This window comes from Pygocentrus nattereri, chromosome 16 (assembly GCF_015220715.1).
Source record: "Pygocentrus nattereri isolate fPygNat1 chromosome 16, fPygNat1.pri, whole genome shotgun sequence".
Classification (NCBI taxonomy): domain Eukaryota; kingdom Metazoa; phylum Chordata; class Actinopteri; order Characiformes; family Serrasalmidae; genus Pygocentrus; species Pygocentrus nattereri.
The window spans coordinates 13883743-13904387 of record NC_051226.1 but is presented as its reverse complement, the minus strand read 5'-3'; the positions used below and the strand labels follow the sequence as shown (position 1 = coordinate 13904387).

The 20645-nt window shown below is 40.2% G+C and overlaps 1 protein-coding gene across 10 annotated transcripts in view; it reads left to right on the top strand.

Annotated features, from left to right (window-relative positions):
- Positions 1 to 20645, top strand: part of nedd4l (NEDD4 like E3 ubiquitin protein ligase) — a 132465-nt gene that overhangs the window by 55839 nt on the left and 55981 nt on the right. For 4 of the 10 annotated variants that reach the window (XM_037545991.1, XM_037545989.1, XM_037545988.1 and 1 more), the window contains exons 4-5: positions 1266 to 1304; positions 5014 to 5067. In XM_037545991.1, coding sequence (XP_037401888.1) covers positions 1266 to 1304; positions 5014 to 5067 — 93 coding nt within the window. Of the gene's footprint in view, positions 1 to 1265; positions 1305 to 5013; positions 5068 to 12947; positions 14383 to 20645 lie in introns of those variants that run through there. The other 6 variants (XM_037545986.1, XM_037545987.1, XM_037545983.1 and 3 more) reach the window with 4 other exon arrangements.

Genomic DNA, 20645 nt, shown 5'->3' with positions numbered 1-20645 from the left:
TTGTGTGGATCCCTATAGGGTCAGTAAATGTACCACAGTGAGCGTTTAAAACAGCAATCACTATGTCGTCTCTGCTTAATGATTAATTTACCACTTAACTCAGTCAATACTGCTCAAGATCATCTTCGCTCTTCATTGCTTTGTGTGTCTTGTGCTCCTATATACTACCTGTCAAAAGTTTGGGGACATGCGTTTCGAAAGGTTTAATACATGAGTGTTTTCTTTGTCGGTTGGCAATAACCCGATACATTAATACTAAGCAGATTTATTTAAAACAGTATCACATGTATGAACAATGCGGAAGACCACATTTATCTCTTTGTTTTAGGGATGTAAAAACCCACTTTTTTTTCATCAATATTGGATATTTAATGTGTTTTAAAAATAGCTTGATTCTACAGCACTAATTATATTATACTCTGACTGGGCTGACTAAGATAGCAGAACTTCTGTGCTTATTACAGCCTCTTTGCTGCCCACTTAAGTCTCATAGGATGTGCACAGATGCCTAGTTTTGATTGTTGCCAATTGTTGCTGTTGCAGTATGACCGTATTTTATTATTGTGATGCATAATAATAAGCATATTGTAGTTAAGCACACTATGTGGAATATTAATAGTTGTATTAATAGTTTTTGATAGTATTTTTAAATGTGACATTACTAACACATTCAAAATATTATACATATGATATAGAATGTAAAAATAAAAAAACTATGCTGAAACAGCATCTCCTCTTTTCCCCCACAATGCAGAGAAGCCAATCAGAAAAGATGTCATTTAATATAAAAGATGCTGTTTTAAAGTGCTTATTTTCACTAATCAAAACATGCAACAGAGGGTGCTCCAACTTGTTGTTACTGTCCAGAAAAACCTATTTATATCCATTTTTGTTCAATTTTATTTTTCTTTATTGTTTGAACATGGCTGCTCTTTGTTTTTAGTGTGTGAAAATATTGTAATGAATGAAAAAGTGGTCATTTTTTTAATGAAAGGTGTTAAATTAGAGATGCAGAGGGGTGCAGTTCTAAAATTCTATGCATATTTTCAAATATTCATGTCTGAATTTCCCATACTGTACAGAAATTATTACATTACCTCTCTCTCTCGCTCCCTCTTGCTCTCGCTCTCTCTTGGCCAAATCAGCTAAGACCCTTCTCCCTCTCGGCTGAATTAGCTAAGACCCGTCAGCTCTCCACACCGTCTCTGAGTACTGCTGAATGTTAAATGTTTGTGCTAATATGAATGTCTTTTCTTCTTTTTCAGACGCTCAATCCCAAATGGAATGAGGAATTCTATTTCAGAGTGAGTGTCTTTTCCCAACTCCACCACCCCCCTCATTTCACTTCCACTAGATGTCACAGGCCATATTTTCCCATTCCCTTGAGCTGGAGTTCTGCTCACTTTACTTTTCTGCTCGCTCTCTCTCGCTCTCTCTCGCTCGCTCTCTCTCTCAAAGGTGGCAGTATCTATGCTTTTTATTTTAAAGGAGTCATGAAAAACTACAATTGTTCAATCCTAAGTGAATCCCCTGATCTTGACAAACTATGCCACAGTGCTTTTTTGAGCACATTGTCGACATAATCAGTACTTAAAGATTTAGCATGTTTATATTTGCTATATTGCCCAGCTGTACCTGAAAGCTTACCTGCACTCCAGATTTGTGTCACAGGGTTAGTTTGACCAGAGTTAAATGAACTATAAGCCAGTTCACAGCAAACTAACACTAAGTGTTTTTGCTCAGTACTTGGTACACAGCATGTTATTTTGAATAAAACCGATGTTTTGGAAATCGTTCAGACAGAGCTGTGTGTAGGGGCTGTGTTTCACATAACATTCATGTAGCATTTTCATACAGTGTAAATATGTAAATCGTAGGTTTTGACTGTACATGATCTATTCAAATATACAGTGTGACCAAAGAGCAGTCTTGTCTAGCTTTAGAAAACCTTCAACCACAGCTCAGTCAGCCAATCAAAAGACTTCAGTGAGACATAAAACTCCACTAGTGAGCTCTTCTGATGCATTAACTTTGTATATGATTCCTGCTGTCACTGAGCTACTGACACAGTTGTTGTTAGACAATCCTCCAGTGAGGATCAAAACTATGAAATGTACTTACAGCTATACAGACGTACTTTCCTGATGGTGGAGAAGGTGACAAATGCAACATAGCTAGCTAATGCATGTTGTTTAAAATAAGCTAGATTTTAATAATTTAACTGTTACAGTGCATTACACTAGAGTTAGGGTTACACTGACAACCTTTCAGCATATAGAAAAATAGCAGTGCATTGCTACCTGTATTATTTTATTCTCTCTCTTGCTGGCTGTAAAATAGCACCAATTTGAGGCATATAACCAATTTAGAGTGAAAGCTAACCAGGCTATTTTATATCCTCCATACAGCAGGTAGTTTTAATGGTGTTACAACTGAGCCTCCCAAAGTAAACACTGAGAGAAGTTAATATCTGTGCATATACATTCAGATCAGCTCATTATTTGCATCTAGTCACAGATTCAACAAAATATACTGTAAATATGTTGGAACTAAAAATATATTTCAGTTTAATTGTGCTATTTGCTGCTGTATTTGCACTAGTTTTATTCATTTGATGTATGTATTTCTATGTGTTAAGGTTGGAAAGCTCATTTAGCTCCAACTGTACTTTCTTGATTATTGATTTGATTTTTATTTTAATTTTACCATTATTTCTACTGATTAATACAAATAGGCCCTCAGTCTGTTATAGTTAATGAGGGTAAATTCTAGCATTTAGTATGTAATATTGCACAAACAAAACTACAGACAGAATTCGGGCTTTAAGATGTTGTTTATGTACCATTGTAAAATTTTATAGACAGCAAGATGCCATACAATGTCAGAAATCAAATCTATTTGAGATTACTTAAAGAGCCCATATCAAGTGTTTTTTGTGTATGTAAATAAGGTTCACATGTGACATTTGTGTCTTTTTTTAATATACCAAAAAGTTTGATAGTTTTTCAACCTCCTTTATTCCTAGATTATAAGTAAACATGTAAATGTGTTGGTTTTTGTGACATCACAATAAAAGGATGATTTTGCATTTTATTTCCCCTCATATAGACTGTATGGAGTCTGGAATAAAGGGAAAATTCATTTTTTTCATGGTATGGGCCCTTTAAAAACATGACACAATTTAAAGCGTGTGATGCTTTAGGCGTGGTGTTAGCATGATGCTAATTGGTGGAGTATGAACTTGTACTGCTTGTTGTTTCCAGCTCCTCAGGAAAATAGATTTTTGAACTTTTTGCTTTAAAGCTAGAGATGCCCAGTAGAATATATACTCTAACTGGGGTCAGCAGATCATAGCAGCACTGGTTCAGTGTTAGAATTTAAATGTGTGGTAAATTGTTGGATTATTCAGCGTTTATTCCAGATGAGCGAACAGTTATTCCAAATATTCTGAAATGGGAAGACTTTGGATTTATTATTTATTTATTTAGTATTTTAGGTGTTGTGTAGTCAGAACAAGTATTTTTTCATGACACATCTTGCAGTTTGATCTGTTACTGCTCAATTTCTACACTTAACGATAATCAGTCTCGACACTACAGACAGAAACAGACATCAGACTAACGATGGCCAAGAATTTCAGATGTGCGTCCCTGTTTAAAGCAGCTGATGATGCTGGCTGTGTTATTATGTGGTTAGTTATGTAAGCCACAGCTGTGACTGAAAAAAAAATGAATGACCGAGCGAATGTAAGAGAGCGAGCGAGAAAGAGAGGGAATTTTCCAGTCCTCATGAGCGATCAGAGTTGCTGTTATGACGTTCACACGTGTGGTTTATAAGATCTATTTCTGGCCCACGGTGTGTTAACTTACACTCCAATCACAACCTCGTTTGGTACCTGCCGTACAGAAATGTGAAGCCGGCTGAGGCTAATGTAAGGGTTCGCTTTAGAAAAATATCGTTTCATACAGGGCCTGTTTACACCTGCTTTTGTGTTTGGATTGTATTTGGATAAACTTGGGCGCAGTTCCATTCCTTATTTTTACCACTTCACCTTATTTTCAAGTGTCACCTTGCCCCTTGGAACTAAGTGGTTGAAATCTTCCCCTAAGAAATGGGGCAATACTCAAAAAAAGAACTCTGTCTGTCTGGCCATCCATCCATCCATCCACATTACGTAATCACAGAGTCTGTGTTATGTTATGCACCAGCTTCTTCTATGGATAGTTATGCAGTCATATGCTAAGGTTGAATATATCTGGTCAATTTACAATTTACAATTTTCTAAGGGAAAATGTAAGTATATCCTCAACAGAGAAAACACTGGCGTTTTCCTGCAAATTTTAGCATACACATGCAGTTCATTTGCTGACTGCTTGTAGGGACTTTCCTTTCTGTTTCTGTTATTTCACTGTATTGTACGTGTTGACCGGGAAGTTGTAAGGGAGAACAGAGATTACTAATCACTTGCCCCACCCCCCTTAAAAGTGAGCAAGTTCATACATCTGACTTTATTTATTCATTCATTCATTCATTCATTCATTCATTCATTCATTCATTCATTCCCTACTGTTGACCCACTGCCTAAACTGTTTGAATGTGTCTGCACTGACCGGTTGAGATGTATTTTTCTGTTACAACCTCCCTGTTCTCAGTAAAATCTGGAGGATGTGTGTTTGGCTCTGAGTATATAAACACATTTACACAGTTTTTGTATTTGTGCAATTCATTTATTTATTTAAGAAATTTCTTCAGTTAATTTATTACAGTGACACATGCACACATACACTCGTTACTCATACACATACGTCTCGCTCTCTCTCCCCATCTTTTTCTCTCTAAAATTCAAGCCATTTCATTGACATGGGCAAAGGACAAATTAATTTTATATTTATGTGTGTGTGTGTGTGTGTGTGTGTATTTATTTGTTGTTGTTGTTATTGTTATTGTTATTATTATTATTTAAAATATATAATATTTATTAAATCTATTCTCTCTCTGTCTCTCTATCTGTAGGTATGTCCCCAGAACCACAGGCTGCTGTTTGAAGTGTTTGATGAGAACAGACTGGTAAGAAACTTACAATAGATAAATATAGTTTACTGAATACATAGTTTACACACACACACACACACACACACACACACACACACACACACACACACACACACACACACAGTTCCACATTCATTTAGGTTTTGTCTCAAAGAGCTTCCTAGTTCAGCAGTTCTTCTTCTTAATAGTAGTTCTGCTCAGGAAATCACTAATTTTCCAGAGTGTCTCGCTGTGAAAATCGCTCCCGTGCACTGGAATATTAGTTCCCTGAAATTTCCTCCAAAGCACCATAAAAACAAGTGATCTTCAGCCGTTCACTCTGAGCTTCCAGAATGGAAGTCGTAGCATCACATTTCTAGCTTGCCTTGATGTCAGCTCTCATATCTTAAAGTTGGAGAGGCATATGTCTGTTTTTCACACTTGTGAATGAGTAGTTAGTTGAAATGTTACTGAAAGGTCCACTGAATGTCTGTTCACTATTTTTGAGCTACAGCTGCAGTGAACCATGGTTAGCTTTAAGCTAGCAATGTTGACCGAAACTAATGGGGTGGATCAAAAAGACTTAATTGCATTAAAAATTGCCGTGTATGACGGTCATGTGCTTGTATCTGAGTCTCAGTGTAAACAAAATTTAAAATGTTCATGACGTATCTGTAATATTCCATTCCAAAAACGACAGTGTGGATGAACTTCGCAGTCATTGTTACTAACTACATCGTTGCTGCTGTCCTTGCATCCATGTCGCAAGTAATTAAGTTGTTGGTGAGACCCGTTCTGTGCCTGAATTCATGTTTTCTGAGTATCGAGTGATCGCGACAGCCTTAGTTGTAATTGTCTGCTGTCGTAATGTTGTTCATCAATGGAGCTTTATTGACATGGCGGCCTATTTAAGGTAAAATCAGAAGCTACAGTGAGGCCTGAATCATGAGCCATTGGGGGTGAATTGTTGTTTCTCATATGTGTGCATTCTCTCATAATAGATCCACCTTATGTAGTTGAAGAGGCAGCTTTCTGCACAGTTGGTGGGATGGTAGTTATTCTAGAAATGAAGTGTTCGTACAGTAGCTTCTTTGCCAAATGTGTGACAAATAATTTGTTTTTGATTATTGCTGTTTGTTTGGCCAGCATTATGGTTATATGATATTTCATTATTTTAAAAATGGCAACATTGTCAATTTTTTGTTTCACATCTGTTAATTGAAAAAAGTATAGATTCATTGATTATAAAAGTAATTGTTGGTTGAATCCCTAAATCTAGCAACAGTTGCTCAATGTTAAACAGTACTAAGACAATAGCGTTGTGCAGTTTGTGGAGCTGGTATTAGCTTAGCTAGCAGGATAACAGCTTGACACACCACAGAACATGCTCAGTTCCAATGAACTGATGTTCTAGTGAGAAGGTTTTGAAATAAAAGCTCTGTTCAAGGTGTATTTGTTTTACCAAAGGAAGTTCAGTAGTGTTATTAGTACGAGTTGATTGGCCACGTTGTATGGAATAAAGAATTTGTGTAATTTACCCAAATTACCCCAAATGGGGTATTGCTTTGATATTTTAGCCCTCACACTCTCACTGGTCAGCCTGGATAATGAGCAGTTTGTTTCTCCTGACCAGCATTTCTGAGACATTGTTTGGCAGCTCCTGCAGGTTCATGCTGAAATTTTGAAAGAATGTTTTTCTCCCAAAGAGAGTTTTACATGTTCATTTTATTTATTTGTATGTTTGTTTACTTTTATGCAAACAGTACCCATTGTGGCTAGGGTTTTTTTTTTTTTTTTTAAATAGCCATTGCAAGCAATGCTCGCTTACCCTGCTTTTTTATTACAATCTGTCAATGTTCAGCTCAGATTAACTCCCAAAACCCAGACAGGTTCAGTATTTTTTTATCTAAATGTTTAGACGTTTCAAGGTTTTTAAGTACCCAAACTCAATGGCATGATGCTGTTGTAATGGTAAGTTTGTAGTCAGTCAACAACTGCCTTCTGCTTGGGGGGAAAAATTCAGTGATCGTAAAGCAGCATGATTTCACTCTGTGTGTATAAATGCTCCGGGAACACGGGTATAAAACTCCGACAGCTCCCAGAGCAAACACAGGACATTTTAAAGCTGAAAAGGTTGACACTTTGTACTCTGGGCCAAGGTCAGAGAGTGTACACACAGGTCAGCTATGTTAAAAATTATAATTTGCATATTTATTATACTGTGCAGTGCTAAGCAAATTGTATTAATGTTCAGACCATTACAGTCAGTTACAGTCAGTTTGGGACAAAGTTTGGTCAGGCTACAGTTGGATTCTGACAGATTTATGTCAGGGTATGGTCAGATTGTGACGTGATTTTATTGTTCTACATTCAGATACACAATTTGGTCGGCTATAGCCAGATTCAGACTAACTTTTTTTTTTTTCAATCTACAGTCAGGTTCAGACAAAATTTGGTTGAGGTACAGTAGAGTTGGGTCAAAGAAAATTGGTCAAGCTACAGGCAGGTTCCAACAGAATTTTATCAGGCCGCATTGTCGATCAGGCTGTTGTGTTCAAACAGAATTTTATCCGGCTACAGTCGAAATCGGACCAAATTTAATTTGAGCTACTGTCGAATTCAGACAGAACTATATCGAGCTACAGTGAAGTTCAGACAGAATTTTATTTGAACTACAGTCGAGTTGGGACAGAATTTTTTCAAGCTACAGTCGAATTCAGACAATTTTATTTGAGCTGCAGTCGAATTCAGACAGAATTTTATCAAGCTACAGTGAGGTTCAGACAGAATATTATCAGGCTACAGCCAAATTCAGTATGAATTTTATTTGAACTACAGTCGAGTTCGGACAGAATTTTATCGGGCTACTGTTGGATTCAGACAGAATTTAATTGGGCTACAGTCGAAATTCATACAATTTCATCAGGTTATGGTTAGGTTTGGGACTTTTTTTTTTTTTTTTTTTTTCCATGTTTGGGCAGTGAATGTTATTGGGATGTTTTAAGTAGGGACACAGCTTTGTTAAGCTGCAGTTGGGTCGGGACAGAATTCTGCTCGGCAGCTGTGGGTTTAGCAAAAATTTTTGAACAAATTTAACCAGGTTGTTGTAAGGCTAGGACAGAATTTGTTGGCTGGCTTTAGGGTTGCACAGAATTTTGTTGGGCTACTGTTGTCTTTGTCAGAATTTTGTCAGTTCACAGTTGAGTCTTGGCTGAATTTTGTCAGGCCGCTGTCATGTTCGAGCAGAACATTCAGTCTACAGTTGTCTTCACTGAATTTTGTCAGGCCACTGTAAGATTGGAACAAAATTTTGTTGGGCTGCTGTTGCATCGGGACAGAGTTTTGTTGGTCCACTGTCAAGTCTGGACAGAATTGTTTTTTTGTTTTTTTTGCTTTGGCACAGAATTTTTCAAACTTGTGTCGTGGAGTTCTCAGGATATATGCGGTCTCTGTGTGCGAGTTGGGAGGGAGAAGGTGAGCTTTGTCTTCGTGTGACTGCTCTTGGCAGGGTTTCAGTGTTGCTGCTCTTCAGACCCTGAGTGTTGCCCTTATATGTCTGAGAGAAGGCTGCACACTCCGCCATGCTGACTACTCTCTCTGTCATCAATGAGCAATTGTTTTTCTCTCTGTGTTGCCCTTTTCTTACCTCCCCCCTCCTATTTTGCTTTTTTGCTTTTCTTCTAGTTCTTTCTGTTTTCCATGTAATTTCCACTCATCAATTTTTTGCCAGCTGTCTCTCAGTTGTGTATTTTTCCTCACCCTTTTTCCCTTCCACCTCTGGAGCCTTATCATATTTAAAGGTCTCAAGTACCTGCAGTGAATTTTACTATGATTCATTCTCAGCGTGACTTTAATGTCAAGTGATCTGTACGTGACTTTAGCCTCGTCTGGACAATTGAGATTATACTGTTGTTTCATGGTTTAGTAGATGTGGGTCACCCACAAGAATTTATAAGAATTTTTGCAGATTCCATTTTGTGGCCACCACATCTGTCATAGTGTTTAATACACAATGATATGAAATGGGAGAAAAGGATAGAAGTGGGGATAAAAGTGCTTTATGATGGAAAATCTGAGAAATTTGTGTTTTTCATTTATTCATTAATTTATTTAAATCAAGACTCTTCATTGCCACACAGCAATGCTCACAGTAGTTAGATTCAGTGCAACTCTAGGTAGGTAGAAATCTCATTGCAGCCTGGCTAGTGGCCTGTTCTACAGAGGTCATTGGCATCTCGCATGCATGACCTGGATTTACTTTGTCACCTGTTTGCTGACACACTTGTTTATTAATTACTGTCAGCATGGCAACTTTTTTTTTTTTTTTTTTGTAGAGAAAATGAAGAATTCAGTTTTACAGCAGTAAGCACTGTTCTTTCTAAATGAACATAGATTATATCAACCAAATGGTGGGAAAAAAAGTGTAAAAATGAAAGGAAAGAGTGAGGGATGGAAAAAAAATGGGAAAGATGAAGGGAATGAATAAGTGAGCAAACAGGTTGATGGCAAACAGCAGTATGTTCTCTCAATAAATCCTAATTTCAGTTTTCTCAGTCTTCAGGCCCACTGTGGCACAATGAATGTATTGCTTATGCCATACTGTCTGTCTGTTTTCTTCTCTAGCTGCCCTCTTCTGGCCAAATGTGGCCTCCAAAACAATACCCGTCTTATAGAGGAACCCACTCATATTCATTCTTACAGGATGTGTGGACTGACCTTCCTGCCATGAGACATTTCATAGGAGCTCCAGTTGAGCTAGTACAGCAGCAGTACAGTTACTATTTAACTGGGACTTGCTGTTATTGAGTAATGCCAACTTGAACAAAGTAATATGTGTGATCAGTCATTAAAAACACAAAGTGCCGTCTCATGGCCATTGTATAATCACTGTGATGACATGTCTTACTTTACATAGTAAAGGCTAGATTCACAACAGAATTGTCGTCATCATCATTAATTGCTTGTCTAGATAGGGTCACAGTATCAGTTGGGAAGGCAGAGAATCCCAGATGACCCTGTCCTGCCGTAACTTCCTCTATCTCGTTCCATGGACCATGAGCCACTCCCTGCATAACTTGAAGATATAATCCCTTCAGCAGGTTCTAGGACGACCTCGGGGTCTCATCCCAGTAGGCTGTGCCTGGTACACACCCCCACTTGGAGGCATCCAGGGAGCATCCTGATCAGATGCCTGAACCACCTCAACTGGTTTCTTTCAGTGTGGAGGAGTAGCAGCTTTACTCTGAGCTCCTCCCGGATGACCGAGCTCCTCACCCTGTCAAGTAGATTGTAACTCGCCACCCTGCGAAAAAAGCTAATTTCCGCCACATATCCGCCACATCTCATTCTTCCAGTCATTTTCTAAAGCTGGTTAGGGTCCGGATGTGGACTAACTGGTAAACAGAGAGCTCTGCTGGTGCGGTCCCAAATTTTTGCTGATATAGACATGATACCGATGCCCAGTACGACATAAGTACCATCTCTAGGTGCTACTTTTCTTGTTAGCCGTTCTGCATACTTTTGTCCATGTAGACCTGCAGCTTGCATGATGCTTATTGGTAGAGTATTAGCTTCAATTTCATGTTAGCTGCATTGGCATTGTAGCTTTAGTGCAAAATTTAAAGAAGCAAACTGCATATACCAGGGTAAGGGGAAGATTTATACAATTTTATCCTTTTAACCACAGCAGATACATCACCATAAGAGCCATTTGCTGGGAAATGGAAGCCATGCTGAAAGAATGGCTCTTTCTCTGTGACCTCCGTGGCCACTAAGATGAAGCAAACCCTCTGGGATCTGTGGACTCCAGCATGACATTAGTGAGCCTGGTGTAACCTCCATTGGTCTACACATCTGCCTTAGTGGCTTGGACTTCTTCTCTGTATTGCAGGCCCAGTCAGACAATGCTTATGCTTTGGTCTGCTGCTCAGGACTTGGATAGACTCAGAAGAGCTTGGGTGTGTTCAGTTTATACACCCAATCAACACATTTGAGATCTGGTCACTGCACACAATGGAAATTATTGTGGTTTGTTAGTGTTTGTTTAGCAGACTAGTAATGTGCAGTTCTATAGTAAAGGGTTTTTTCCCTAAATGCCTCATGCGACCAGTTTGGCATTGCCAGTAATGACACTGAACAATATTGAAAGTATGACACTAAGCGACATTGACTGGTCTCTGAAAGTGCTCGGAAATGTAAAACCACAAAGCAACACCGCAAGTCTTAAAGTAAAACAGCAGAGCCTGTTTTTAGTGCTTTTATTTTCATAGTGGTCAAGGTTGTGGTTTATTTGTTGACCTTTTGTTAAATGATCTGTGGGTTGTGTCCTGAGTCACTGTTATTACACTCGGAGAGGAACTGTTGGTGATTAACTGTTCTAGAAGTACTCGTGCAAGGGTTCAGTTTAGGCATCATGGTTACTAGGGATTCACAGTCTGAATCAGCTAGGATTGGAATCAGCAGATTCCAGTACAAAATCAGCGATTGGCCAGTTTGTTTTTTTTGGCAGATCTGTGTTTTATATTATTTTTATATATATATTATTATATATTTATATTATAATTATATGAAGTCCACACATGAGGCAGGTATGTGCACTTGCACTTTATTTGAATGTTGCTCCTACACCTGTTCTAAAATGATGTAACATCATTATGAATGACTGTTGCATCTTACTTTGTGTGGCACTTTATTTGATGGATGTTGTTTAACTAGCCAACTAATTTAGAGTTTGTATGATGATGTTCATATGGCAAGTTTTGCTTAACTACCAGAAATGTGACCGTGTGTTTCACATGTTAATTTACCCCACACATGGTGAGATTTGGGTAAAAATAAAATAATAATAAAAACTGGCCAAAAAAATTTTCATCAGCCAATTTGATTGTAAAGAAATCCAAGTTGGCCATAAAAATTCATTCATTGCTAATGGCTACAAATTTTATTTAACGGGATACTGTTTCATTGGCAGTGACTAAATCGGGTCAGTATCAATGCACTTTTGTTGTGATTTTTACTGATCCAGTGAGGTTGGGTTTCAAAAGCCACCTGCTAACCCCTGAAAGACACAGCCGTCTGTACTGTTTTTGTATTGATGGCTCCTTTTTCGGGGGGCAAATCTCTCTAGCCACGCATCAGAGGAGCGGGATTTCCAGGTTCTTTGAGATGTCTTCAGTGAAATGCATCATTGAGGATTAGCTCATGTCCCAGCTTGGCTCGCCCCCATGTCCTCAGTGTGTGGGACGATCGAGCACACGCAGATTTATGGGTTTGTGGAGAGTGTGCTTCCTGGCTCAGCTGTGATCTCTCTCTCTTTGTATCTCTCTTTGTATCTCTCTGACTCTCTCTCTCTTTCTCTCCCTCTCTCTCTGTCCCTGTCCTGGGCCCTACTTTGTCCTGACAGATCAGCAGCAGCTGACAGAGGGCTGTTTGGGTCTAGTTGGGTGGTGAATTTGGTTCGGTGGGTGTGTTTAAAAGGGGGAGTGGCCATTTGAGTTTGAATCCGAGACCACCCTACCCTCACCTCAGCTTGGCCTGAGTGCCAGGCGTTCTTATCCAATCATGCCTGGAATGCTGCTTGTCACTCTGGCTATTTCTGCTGTCTGTCACTATCGAGTGGCAGCACTAACAGTTTGGTAAATGGGGCGGGGGGGGGGGGGGTTATTGTCCCCACCCTTCTCTCCCGCTCTCTCTCTCGCTTGCTCCTTCTGTCTCTCGTTGGGAGTTTGTGGGCTGAAGTTTTCAGCCTGCTGGCAGTACCTCTCTTGTTACTGTGTGTAGCGAGACACTGCTTTTTCTTCTCTCTCTCTCTCTCTCTCTCTCTCTCTCTCTCTCTCTCTCTCTCTCTCTCTCTCTCTCGCGCGCGCATAAGTGAGGGAAAAGCAGAGGAGAGGGGGGAAATTGTGTGGGTGAGTGAGAGCAGAAGCGATCAGACACACTTTTAAAAGGGTTAGGCGAGACAGAGCCAGCAGGAGCAGACTGAGACGGAGCAAGGCGAGACGTGAGAATACAGTTCAGTTCAGATTTATTTACACAGCATTTTTACTACAGACGTTGTTCCAAAGTGGCTTTCCAGAAATCTGGGTCCAGATCCATAACAATCAAGTGACTGCGACAGGAACAACTAGAGCATGAGGAACAGATACTAAGAACCAAGACTCAACAGCGCAACCCAACCTCCTCAGGGCTACGCCGGATAGCAGAATTCCGCTAGATAGAATGTCTCACCGGCTGCGCCTGTACTTCAGCTCCGGCCGCAGCAACACGGCTCCCGAGCTACAGGAGCTGGACGAAGACGACAATGGCAGTGCTGATTCTAATGAAAGACATTGTACCGGTTCTGGTGCAGGCACCATGCTGTTCCACATGGGGCCTAGGAATCTTGCACTAGAAGAAGAGGGTGCTCCTGGCCCGGCTGGGGTTTCTGACACTTTACTGAAACGCAGCTCATCTATGTTCATCCCACAGCTCCAGAGCCAAGCAGAACCGCGTCCCACCAAGAGCTCATCAATGCAGATATCCCTCCAGCGCTCGGCTACATCCCAGGAAGATGGACAGCCCACGGATTCACCTCCCGGTTATCCCCAGGATCCAGCTCCGGCCTACACAGAACCTGGGGAAGGATGGTCTAACCCTCCACCTCCTCCTTACTATAGAAGAGAGAGTCCACCTAACCTGATAGTGGACCAGACAAGATATGGCAGTGAGCCTGGCCATCCTAAGAGAAGAGTCTTCTGTGTTAGGCCTTATGATGTTCAGAAAACACACTCCACTGTTGGAATTCCTAATGGAGGACCTCCAGGAAGCTGCATTGGTGGATTTTGTATCCAGCAAAATGCAGTTACAAATGGCTCAGACGTCCAGCAGTTCACAATAATGCCCTATGCTCTAGACGGCCAAAATGGTGCTTGCCGCTGGTCCGTCCAGCCAACCACAGATGGCACTTCTGGTACCCGAAGATTCGTCTTCCAGCTTCAACAAGACAGAGGAACGTCTATGAATTCAAACGGCCAAAGAGAGGTGACCAGTCCCAGCCTCACTGGCTCTAAAAACTGCTGTGAAGGACATTACCCCCGAATTCGGCTGGAGAGGAGCACATCTCAGCCCATACAGCCTAGAACAATCCCTTCACGTCCTGGATCCATGCCTGACCTTCATGCTCCCATATCAGAAATGGAGACCGAGAACGAGGTGGTTGAGGATGTTTCCCGAAGCTGCACATTTAAGATCAGAAAAGAACAGAACCCAAGGCAGCCTAAGTTTAAGATCTATTTTAGTCAAGGAGGCAACCACAGGTCTAACTCGGTGCAGGATATTAGCCCTGGAAAGGGTCAAAACTGGAACAGCCCACAGGTAATGAAGATGTAGGATCTAAAATTCAGCATGCTGTGGAGCCATTGATCATTCCTTTATTTATTGACCTAGATAATTATACATTTAGTTACTGTTGGCTTTGGCTTGAAGACCTGCCTTCTGAGCTGACACACACGTGTGTGTGTGTGTGTGGGTGTGTGTGTGTGTGTGTGTGTGTATACATATATAAGTTTTTTCGTGAGTCTGACGGGACCTAGAATGGGACACTAGTGTGTAGTGTCGGACCACTGATTGGCATGAGGTTGTAAGCAGTAATTCACCATGTTAATAGTTATTAAGTGAATGGCAGATGGGAAAAGCAGACCAGATGAGGTAGCGAGTTTGAGATGGAGAATGGGAGGGGGGCTGTATAGGAAGGATTTAGCCACATTCTGGGAAGTGAGAATCCTAAGAAAATGGAAGCCAGGAGCAGAGCTTAACCGCATGGTCTTTGGTTTCCCGACCACAGGCATGCAGATGTTACTATAGTTTGGTGACTTTTTCTGAAAAAGTGGAGGGGGGAGTATATGGCTGCACTTGAGAGTTCCTAGATTTATCCGCCTGTCCCAGAGCAAAGCTCTCCTGCTTGACTTTGTGTGTCTTTAAGAGGCGGCGGTGCTATCTTTAGACCTGCGTGAAGTGCTGCTGTTGGTTTTCAGATTTTCTCTTTTGACTAGGGTCACCAAACGCCTCAGCTGCTCTGTGGTCATTAAGGCCTAAGATACAGTTACAACCGAAATGACTGTAAAAATGTTTAACAAGCCATGAGTCAGTCCCTTAGGAGGAAGAAAACAGTTAATGATATTGTGTTTCTACTACTTTGTTTACCTAGCAGTTGCTGTATTTATGTCTTAAAGCTCAAGCTTCAAGTAAGACCAAGCAGTCTTTTTATTAATAAAGAATACCTGTTATTTCACATCCTCACAATCAAAATAACCCTAGTGTGCAACTGGGATTTATTAGCACACACACATATTTCATAACATTCTTTCCAGCATTAGGCGGAAAAGAGAGTATATTTTGTTTTTACAGCATGTCATATTCGTAAGAGATAGGGGTCGAACTCTTAAATGTGGTGATGTCACTCATATGGCGCTCTAAGGAAGTGTTGGTGAGTGTTTCCATTACCTGCTGGAAGGACTTTACTGGAACTGAGGTGTCCAGGAAGCTCAGTGTTGAATTCATCAGCTGAAGCAAATGCCTGATCTGGTTTCCTGTGCTGGATTGCTCATTGGCTACAGCTGTGTCATCACTCATAATATCTTGAAGGATTAATAAGGTCAGAATTAAGTGTGTTTGTGTCAGCAAGACTTTCAGTGAATGAAAGGTAGTGGTTCCTTAAAAAAAAAAAAGTCAAATTTAAAAAATCTATTCTATTCCTATTGTATATAATCTCCTTCTTATGAGACTGCAGGGGATGTAGATGTTAACCCCTGAAAAGTCTCCATGCATTCAGACAGGATGGGACAAGTTGAGCCGTTGGGAAAAGACCCCCCACACCTTGCCAATGTAAACTGCTTTTCTGGGGAAATCTCAGCCTGACAACTGCAGAAGTACGAAAAGTGCATTTTCATATAATTGTTTGACTGCAGTGATTTTCTCAGCAAAGCAGAGAAGGAGAGAAAATGTCTCTGTGAAGTAAATCATGAAATTTCTGGCATTCAGTAGCAGTCTGGACAAAGACTAACACGTCACCTGCTGCTGGTGATTGTGGAGTCGTTTGTAATAAGTCTGCTTACTGTTGATCTGTTTAAATGCTTGTGGCACTAATACAATGAAGCATTGGTAAATATCCCCTATAATAAATATCCCCTTAAATTTATACTTGAAATGTGTGCACATGAGGCCTGTGTCCCCTCATTTCCACCGTTATAAAATGAGTGTCGTATGAAGGGATTCAAGCCATCCTCTCTTGCTCCATCCACAAGCATGTGTTTAAATCTGTTATTCTGTAGAGACTCCTCAAAGACTTGGCTGCCATGCTGCCAAGACTTTCAGGTTTACCCACATGACTGTTTACCATCGCGCTGATACATATCGGAAGATATGTGGAATATGTGTCCTTAACGACAGGCCTCTTCAAGATGTCATTCAAGAATTCTGAAGTTTTGAAAAAGCCTGTGCGTTTGTGTGATAAGTGGAAGGAAGGTAGATAAATGAAAGGGTAGAAAGCCAAGAGAAGTAATGAAAAGCTAAAGCTGTTCTCTTTTTCTCTTTCTCTTTCTCTTTCTCTGTGAACTGCTGCAGTTGCCATTCAGAAAAGAACTGCTGTGTTGTTTGGCTATATGTGTCATTCTTTTTGTTATATTAGTGTGGTCTGTTGCTAATTTTAGGTCACATTCATCTCTGGAAATTTGTAGAGGGAGTTTTATATAGGAACTTGCACCCTGTTGGTACATGCTAACTTTACCCTACATGCTATACTGGGTCCAGTACACTGCTGCAGCTCAACTCTCATCTGATCACACACTACAAGAGGTCTGCAGCAGGGTTCATGGGACTCCACCCAGAGAACACAACACACCTAGGATAGCAAACAAATGGAGTGGTTTTACTGTTTTTTAACAAGACTGGATTTAAAAAAAAAAAAAAAAAAAAAAAACAAGGGGGATGAAACAGCTTTTCAATCCTAGCCTGGTCTCTGCTTCTCTTTTTCATTCTTTTTTTTTTTTTTTTTTTCCTTTTCTTTTTTTTTTTTAATCTCCGGCGCTCGACTTTTACCACAGAGAAGTTTCACTTTTGAATGCTTGAATGTTGCAGTTGTAAGGACGAGTGGTAAGCATGGGCTAGTTGTACATTTTCAAAGATATAGAGTTTTGGACGCATCACTTGCTGGTACGATGGGAGCACAGTAGATCCCTCTACCATTCTGGGGTGTGTGTGGGTGTGTGTGTGGGTGTGTATATATATATCTATATCTCTATATATATATATATATATATATATATATATATATATATATATATATATATATATATATATATATACATATATAATGCGAGAGAGAGAGAGAGAGAGTGTGTTGTGGACATCTGTGAAAAGCATTTTGTTAGTAGTTTGCTGATGGGGGCTGCAGCAGCAGGCACTGTGATTTGAGGTGTGAGATGGAAAAGTTTTAGCCTCAAGCACTCTGCCTACAGAAGCACAGACTGCCTGATGTAAACTGCATGCTAAAATCACTACAGCTCTCTGAAACTTTTAGCAAGTTTTTCTTTTGTATTTGCCTCTTTTTTTGTTATGTGAGATGCTATTAGTCTTAGGCAAATGACAAAAATGGAAATGTATCTGTTGATGTAGCTCTGCTTGATGTTTATGGTTTTGTAGACACCCTCCCTCATGTCAGATTGAGGGTCGGAGAGGTTTCAGGTAGAAACTTCCCTTGACCCTTCAAGGTGGCAGCAGGGATCCTCCCCATAGCAAGTGTAGAAGGGAGACCTGGGAGTGCCTTTATTTCCAAGAACTGAAGCACAGGGCCAACATGGCCTCTCTGCTTTCTGTTTTTCTTTCTACCTTCTTATTTCCTTCCTCAGTTCGAGGCCTCTGAGAGAGCAGATGTTTGTGACAATGGTACAGGAGATATTTCATTTGTCTCTGAACCTTGCAGGGCATCACTGTCGTCAAACATCTGAATGACTATTAACATGGAGACATCTTATTTCTTAATTGTTCTTCAGCAGTGTTGATGGGAATCTTGCAAAGTCTATAAATAAAGGATATGACTGTGTCCCACCATTCACCACACACAGTAGTTCCAGTAAGGAGAAAATTATGTCCTTGATTGATTAACTTGATGACTTGATATTTTTAGTGGTTTGGCTTCTAAACCAAACTTGTGTAAAATCAATCATGATTCCTCTTTCTGAAACTTGGATTTAGACTCCATGTCTATTTTATTGTTTCATGTGTGGATTGAAATTATTGGCTAAATTAATGAGCTGTGCTTTGATTGGCTGTTTCTGAAAATTTATTTCCCCAAAGTTGAGATGGTTACTGCTGTAGGCCAAGTGAAATGTAGTTTATTTACATTTCATCCTATCAAGCCAACCCCATCTTCAGACATCTACAGATTAGCTCAATAGTTCAAGATTCTTTCAAGTGCCTTTTGACTCTGGTATGTTAGTGTGATTTTGTAAATAAGCCTTGTTAAAGAGGTAAAGTCCGGTGGTTTGAAGCTTGTGAATTGTTGACCAGGACTTCATAGCTGAAACAGGAGGAGAATGTGTGGGTGATCTCACTACAGCCACTCAGCTACACTCTGGGTGACTCATTCATACCCTTTCAACAGAGACTGAAGACTGTTATCTGAGGCTGGACAGTGGCTCTGTGTTCTGCGATTTTGCTCACTAACACACCAGACTTTGGTCTAAATGTCAGATAGGTTGAAAAAAATTAAGTTGGCTAAATGTCAGAAGTTTCCTGACCAATCTGATTAGATACCCGAATACTGATGAGATGTTTGTAGTGAAATAGTTCTCCGGCTTTCACTGTGATTTATTGAGTGCTTTTACATGCACTCAATAATCCAATTATAATTAGATTCTGCAGTTATCTGATTATTCAAATGGTCATGTGAGTTTAAAAGTTGAGTTGTATAGTGAACGCACAGCCTTACAAAACCATAAACAGCAACAATATATTAATATTATATATCAGTGTAACAAGAATAGCTGACGCTGTCAAAACCTGAGGCATTAAGCTCAAATCAGCAGATGATCAGCAGTCTTCTGCACAAGGTGAATGATGGGAAAATATGATAGCTTGTCGCGGTAACATTTGAGTACCGAGAAATATCTATATAAAACATAAATAAAAACAGAATACGATGATTTGCAAATCCTTTTCAACCTATATTCAATTGAATACACTACAAAGACAAGATATTTAATGTTCAAACGGATAAACTTTGTTTTTTGCAAATATTCACTCATTTTGAATTTGATGACCAACACGTTCCAAAGAAGTTGGGAGAGGGGCATGTTTACCACTGTGTTACATCACCTTTCCTCTTAACAACACTCAATAAGCGTTTGGCAACTGAGGACGCTAATTGCTGAAGCTTTGTAGGTGGAATTCTTTCCCATTCTTGCTTGATGTACAACTTCAGTTGCTCAACATTCCCGGGTCTCCGTTGTCGTATTTTGCGCTTCATAATGTGCCACACATTTTCAGTGGGACACAGGTCTGGACTGCAGACAGGCCAGTCTAGTACCCGCACTCTTTTACTACGAAGCCACGCTGTTGTAACACGTGCAGAATGTGGCTTGGCATTGTCTTGCTGAAATAAGCAGGACGTCCCTGAAAAAGACATTGCTTGGATGGCAGTATATGCTGCCCCAAAACCTGTATGTACCTTTCAGCATTAATGGTGCCTTCACAGATGTGCAAGTTACCCATTCCATGGGCACTAACACACCCCATACCATCAGAGATGCTGGCTTTTGAACTTTACGCTGATAACAATCCAGACAGTCCTTTTCCTCTTTGGCCCCGAGGACACGACGTCCATGATTTCCAAAAACAATTTGAAATGTGGACCACAGGACACTTTTCCACTTTGTGTCAGTCCATCTCAGATGAGCTCAGGCCCAGAGAAGCCGGCAGCGTTTCTGGGTGTTGTTGATATATGGCTTTCGCTTTGCATGGCAGAGTTTTAACTTGCACTTGTAGATGGAGCGACAAACGGTGTTCACTGACAGTGGTTTTCTGAAGTGTTCCTGAGCCCATGTGGTAATATCCGTTACAGAATGATGTCGGTTTTCAATGCAGTGCCGCCTGAAGGATCGAAGGTCACGGGCATTCAATGTTGGTTTTCTTCCTTGCTGCTTACTTGCAGAGATTTCTCCAGATTATTTGAATCTTTTGATGATATTATGGACTGTAGGCGATGAAATCCCTAAATTCCTTGCAATTGCACGTTGAGAAACGTTGTTCTTAAACTGTTGGACTATTTGCTCACGCAGTTGTTCACAAAGTGGTGACCCTCGCCCCATCCTTGCTTGTGAACGACTGAGGCATTCAGGGACGCTCCCTTTATACCCAATCATGACACTCACCTGTTTCCAATTAACCTGTTCACCTGCGGAATGTTCCGAATAGGTGTTTTTTGAGCATTCCTCAACTTTCCCAGTCTTTTGTTGCCCCTGTCCCAACTTCTTTGGAACATGTTGCAGACATCAAATTCAAAATGAGTGAATATTTGCAAAAAACTAAGTTTTTCCGTTTGAACATTAAATATCTTGTCTTTGTAGTGTATTCAATTGAAT